The 5,699-nt window shown below is 35.3% G+C and overlaps 1 protein-coding gene across 1 annotated transcript; it reads right to left on the bottom strand.

The window, feature by feature from the left end:
- Window positions 1–586: 586 nt before the first annotated feature.
- Window positions 587–5,421, bottom strand: LOC145784520 (coiled-coil domain-containing protein 42 homolog). Its single transcript, XM_082596355.1, has 7 exons — window positions 5,250–5,421; window positions 4,876–4,981; window positions 4,488–4,678; window positions 2,815–2,986; window positions 2,035–2,223; window positions 1,423–1,557; window positions 587–765 (listed from the first exon to the last, which is right to left on the bottom strand). The coding sequence occupies exons 1-7, from the start codon at window positions 5,303–5,305 to the stop codon at window positions 685–687; spliced, it is 930 nt and encodes a 309-aa protein (XP_082452481.1). The 5' UTR covers window positions 5,306–5,421; the 3' UTR covers window positions 587–684.
- Between the last annotated feature and the right edge of the window lie 278 nt (window positions 5,422–5,699).

Below are 5,699 nucleotides of genomic sequence, written 5' to 3'. Positions count from 1 at the left end.
ACGATATTGAGAATGATGCTTTCAGTTTCTTTATGCTTGGGAATGATGCTTTCAGTCTAAAAAAAAACTTGCCTAATTTTAAACAAAACTGCATTAAAAGATCGAGTTTTGCCAATACAAAACATTCAAACATCTCAGCCAGGAATTAGCAACAAGAAAACATAGAGACTTAGCTTTATTTCCGAAAAATGCCGAAGAAAACATGATCTTATCCTGTTGCTATGCCACCTGACAGCACCATTTTACAGGAATATTCATACCCACATTTTTGTTGAAAATGCTCTCAAAATGCACCAAATTCAAAATAATTTTTCAAAATTTTCTGGGGGAGGCTCCCCAGACTCCCCGCCGCTGGGCGAGAACACCATCGGGCTTCGCCCCGCCGGTCGTCAAACCCCCCCCCCCCTTTTCAAAATTCCTGGCTACGCTACTGTCAATGGCCACCCCCTTGAAGAAATCCTGCGTACGCCACTGCTTATGTGGTTGTGAATTTCTAGTTTCCAAGGTGCAAAATTCAAATGATTTGAAACAGATCTCCATCTGACTATAGGCTACGTGTAATAATATTATAGTCTAGAATACGATATTGACTTGAAAAAGGCGCATTTAATGTATTGTACAAAAATTTTAAAAACGAAGAAGCGATATAAATTGAGTTGTAGAGGAGATAGGCAACGAAAGAATTTACTGAGGAGCTGCTTGAGCCGCTTCAACTCGCTTGATCTCGGATGTGATTTGGCTTAAGTCTTGGATGAACATTTGAATCTAAAAAAATCGATAACATGGGTTTTAGTGCAATAAGGCAACTTATCTTCCTTGCTTCGTAATTTAACAGACAACTCTTGAAAAATCACACTTTGTTGGTGCCCAAATTAATAATTTCAGTAGTTTCATAGATGGATTAATCAGATTCAGGTAATTTCATATTTTGTTGGTGTCCAAATTAACATGATGTTTTGGACAGTCTCATAAAAAGACTAATCAGATTCAGATAGCTTAATTTCATATTTTGTTGGTGCCCAAATTAATATCGATTTGAACAGTTTCCTGAGAGGTCCAAGGAAACAGTTTATGGCTTTTTTGTAACATATTTTACCCAAATATTTGTACATATTTGCCTGAATATGTGACGTTTTTTTATAGGCTACTGATAAATTTTTAGGTTAATTTATAGGCTACTGATATGAATATACTGTAGAGTTTAGACAGGACAGCGGTTCCACAAATTAAGAGACTGCGGTCGAATTTGTGACACCCCAACAATTATTTTTTTATCCACTACTGGTACCTTGATGCACGATTCAAACAATTTGGATGTAGTCGAATTATCCCAGTTTATTGCGTGAGAAAGACACAATTTGAAATGCTTTATGAAATACTATACCGTTATGTTATTTCTGCTCGTAAAGTACAGTATGTTACCTTGTCTAATTGCAACGGAGTGTTTTCGATCGCCACTGTGCCGGGCTGCTTCAAGTGCTTGTTAACAAGTTGAAATAAGTTGTGTGTAGCGATTTTAATTCTTCCAAGCATAAGCGTTTTCTTGGCAGCGGTATTCTAAAAATACAAAATAAGTGACACAGAGGGTTAAGTTAGAGTCTTCTTGCAAGTAAAAATAATAGCACTGGCGACGTTGAAACAATGTAAAAATGGTAAATTTTGCTAGTTAAGAAAGTCTATAGCTCTCGCTCTCTTGAACCACCGTTCAACTTTAAGACATGTTTCCCAAACGGAGGTGGGCAGTAAAGAGATTCTATTTGTGATTAACTAGACAAGTTTCCCTTTGAAAAAGGTCACTTGCAAGCAAGAACCTTTCTATTATGTTTTGACCTTTTTTCAATTGTCAAACTAAAAACCTAAATAGCCACATCGAAGCATTCTTTAATGCAACTAAAATGGTTAAATTGGTAAAATTAGTTTCATTACACCTCGAATAACGTAGGCTATAAGCTTGGTTTTAGAAACCCTGATCTTAGAATGCAGTAGCCTAGAAAATGACTTGAATAACTTATGAAAACTTTTATCTTAACAGACCTGAATATGCGTCCACTTGCTCTCCCACTTGACTGCCTTGCTCTGAGCTTGATCCAATCGTGTTTGAAGCTGAGCCAATTGGTTGTTGTAATATAGAATCTCATTGTTTTTGTCTTCGGTAAACTTTACAAGTTTTGCCTTCTCATTTTCTATTGCATCTTGGTTTTTTTGATCTCGATCAAGTAGATCCTGAAAGACAAAGAACTTACAAGCAATCAGCAACATCAGCTTTTTAGGTATTTGTATGAAAGCCAAAGGTTATTTTCTTCTCTAAACTATACGTCTATTATACCAAACATAATAATAGAAAATAGACCTGTCGATACAAAAATTCAAAATGATAACAGTGAACATTGAATAATGTCTGCAAAGCAAAAAGGCATGAAATAGCAAAAGTGATGGGGAATAACAAAGGTGCAATTAGCGTAAGAGTGGTAGAGATAAGACTCTACACCAGAAAAATGGGAGCAACTGACTCAATGTTCCTTCGCGGCATCCAATTGCCTGTTGTGTTGCATTTGTGATCGCAATGTACTGTATGTGTTGTGTCAATCTTTCCAAAATGAAACATGATTATTATTATATTTATGAGACGAAAAAGTTAGTGTTTGTTCTTACCACAGTCGTCTGACTAGCCTGTGTGCATAAATAAAAAGTCAAAGTCTGATGATTGTGTAATGTGTAGGCTCAATTATACACGATTTATTGTTTCCCAAATTTTTAATTGTTTGAAAATACCACAACCATAAAACAATAAACTGCAATTTTGCGGTTGCTTACCAAGTGTGTGGCAACAAGTGTGTCGTATCTTCCAATGATTTCTCTTATTTCACCAAATTCGTCAGTTGATTCTTGAACACGCTCCATGTACTTTTGAAAGATTGAATTCTTTTCCAATTTGGTCTGGTAACGAAGTCTTTCTTTGCTCAGCTCATCAATGTCTTCTTTCAATCTTTCGTGGGTGAGGATTGCAAAAAAAGTTGAAAAAGAATTAACATTCTCCGATACTTTATTTGCAAGGATTACCTACATATCGATGTTTTATGTTATACCCAAGTTTGTGGTTACTTTACGGGCTGCGTTAATGAAATACAAAAATCAAGCTTTTTGAATAGTGATTCCCTCAAACAACCGTCTTTACTGAAAATAAAAAGCATTGAATCAAGGGTGGGCAACGTGAAACCTTTGGGCCGCATATGGCCCTTTTTCTTCTTTCAGCCATTTTTCGTCAATAAGGTTATGTGATTGTTTATTATGTAGGAAACTTTGCTCTTTCCAATTTTCTGTTCAAACGCACCAACATTCTACGCACTTCTCATTAACGTCTATTTGAACATGCACAATTGCACAAGTGTATGCGTTCTCAACGTAATTTCATCTCTGCATGAAGCCATGAACTCGCAGTAAATTTCTGGTAAAAGCATAATTTTAGCATAGCATAGAATAGCATAAGCATAGAATCAAAATTTATTTGCCGAGCAGCACCTCACTAAGACATTTTCCCAACTGGCCCTTATGTTAAAAAGGTAGTCCACCTCTGCATTAGATTATTAAAAAATATATCCTGGTATATGTTACAACCATGTAAACAAAACTAGTGTTTATGGAAAGTAGGCTAGGCCTACTCCACAATCTCCTTTATCCTAAAATGAGATCTTCAAGAGGTTCTTGTTTAAGTGAAACAACTTAAGCCTTACAAAAATTTTATTTGAATGAAACAGGCTGACAAGGCTTCTTAATAAGTTACATTTAGGTGATTTCAACTCCTTTGAACTTACTATGCTTGCATGGAGCATTTTTTGCTGTATTACTACTATATGGTAGCCTATTGTATTTGCTGCAGGGTTGTAATGGGTAGCTGCCCGGGTTGGCTGTGTTTTTTAAAAGGGACATGGCTTGATCTACAAAAATAGTGTTGCCAGATGAGGTATTCTGCTCCAATTTGAAAAAACTTCAAAATTGTTCAAGAAAAAACTTGTAGCAACAACTGTGACGGAACGAAGCTTTTTCTCAAAATATTTATTTTCAACAACTAATCAAATAAATAATGCAAAGTTTGGCTGTTCATCGAGATTGTTATTTTTTCTCACATTAGTTTTGTTGCAACTATTGCTATAAAAGAAACAAAGTAATGTAGGTGTGAATCAAATTCTTGTTACATTTAGCATTAGCAGGCTTAGCAACCAGCAACTCACTGCTTAGGAGCATGATTTTCACATGAACACACATCGTATAAACAATAGAAATTTCACAACAAAATTTTTTATTTTGTTATTTTTATGTGATAAAACTCATTTTTGCCCATAAACCCATTTTTTCTTTACCAAAATGCCCGTTTTTGCCCATAAAACCCAGGCAGGCTGGGTTTTATTTAAAAAATCCGGGTTTTTTACCACGCTGGTTTGCTGCATTATAGTGTTATTATAGCAATCATGGAAACTGGCCAAACTCACTTTTCAATGTCTCTTTCTTTTCCTCGCCTCAGCTCTCTTTCATCATGTGACTTCTTTACTGCACGAGCACGCTTTGAATCATTTTCTTTCAAAAATTTATCAAACTTCAACAAAGATTCTTTTAGCTGATGTTCTTTCCTTTCTAATTCTTCTCTGCGTTGTTGCAGGCTCTCCATTTTCATTTGGAATTCCTGCAATAATTCTATACATTAAGCTACTAGACCAGAAAAGGAAGACAAACATATAAACCTGCAGTAACAGTTTTGATACATTAAAATGTTTAAACAGGCAAACATACCAAAGCCGCTCTGTCAAGAAATGTTGAACTTAGTTTTAAAGCATAGCAGAAGATCAGCACTACAAAATAGATGCACAAAAGACAGTTTACTTCTTTTTGAGCATTCAATGCTTGTTCTACTTCAGCCATTTCTCGCCTCTTTTCCAGCAATCTTGTGGCTGGAGTTAAATGATCATCTTCACGCTCTGGCATTTTCCTGTACAAAGTAAGTTCACCACTTGAATTTTACGAGCATCAAGACACCAAAAAAAAAAATCCCCACCATATCAAGTACAGTAGCTTGAATACATTAACAGCCAAACCAAACATAAAGTCAGCATTGAGATGGTTTTAGAACAACAAAATGATGTATTGTAAGTCACTGTTGAAAGAACGTAGAAGCTTCAAAATACTACACCTTCATTTTAAAATCCATCTAATAGCTTGTAATGTTAACGTCATTAAACCAAATTTAAGCTACTTACACCAAGAGCTTGTCTTCAAATGTGCTTCGAAAGTAGTCTTCTAAATTGACAGTCATGATTGCAGATTGATGCAGTCCACAAAAATAAAAAAATCTGATTTGGTCAAAAATTTTTTACTGGTATTATTTTAGGAAAGATCAATTAATAATACTCAATTAACCAAGGCATATTGAAATCTGAAACAATAAAAAAAAATTCTTTAGAGTGTTCCACTTTTTTAGTTTCATATTATTCAATTCAATTTCACTTTTTGTTGCTGGCGCAAACATGTAAGGACCAGCCCAGCACAAGAAACACATGAATTTGGAACCAACAAAAAGGAAAAATGGCAAAATCAACAGGTTTAAAATAATTACCGGTACGGTATGCAAAAACAGTGTTTGGATATCACTATCTTTAATTTGCACAGCCACCAAACCCAGCTGGTCCAAACCTTAATAATGTGTGTTT

Source organism: Aplidium turbinatum, chromosome 15 (assembly GCF_918807975.1).
Source record: "Aplidium turbinatum chromosome 15, kaAplTurb1.1, whole genome shotgun sequence".
NCBI lineage: Eukaryota > Metazoa > Chordata > Ascidiacea > Aplousobranchia > Polyclinidae > Aplidium > Aplidium turbinatum.
Note: the sequence above shows the minus strand (reverse complement) of the source record. Positions and strands in the feature narration are given on the sequence as shown.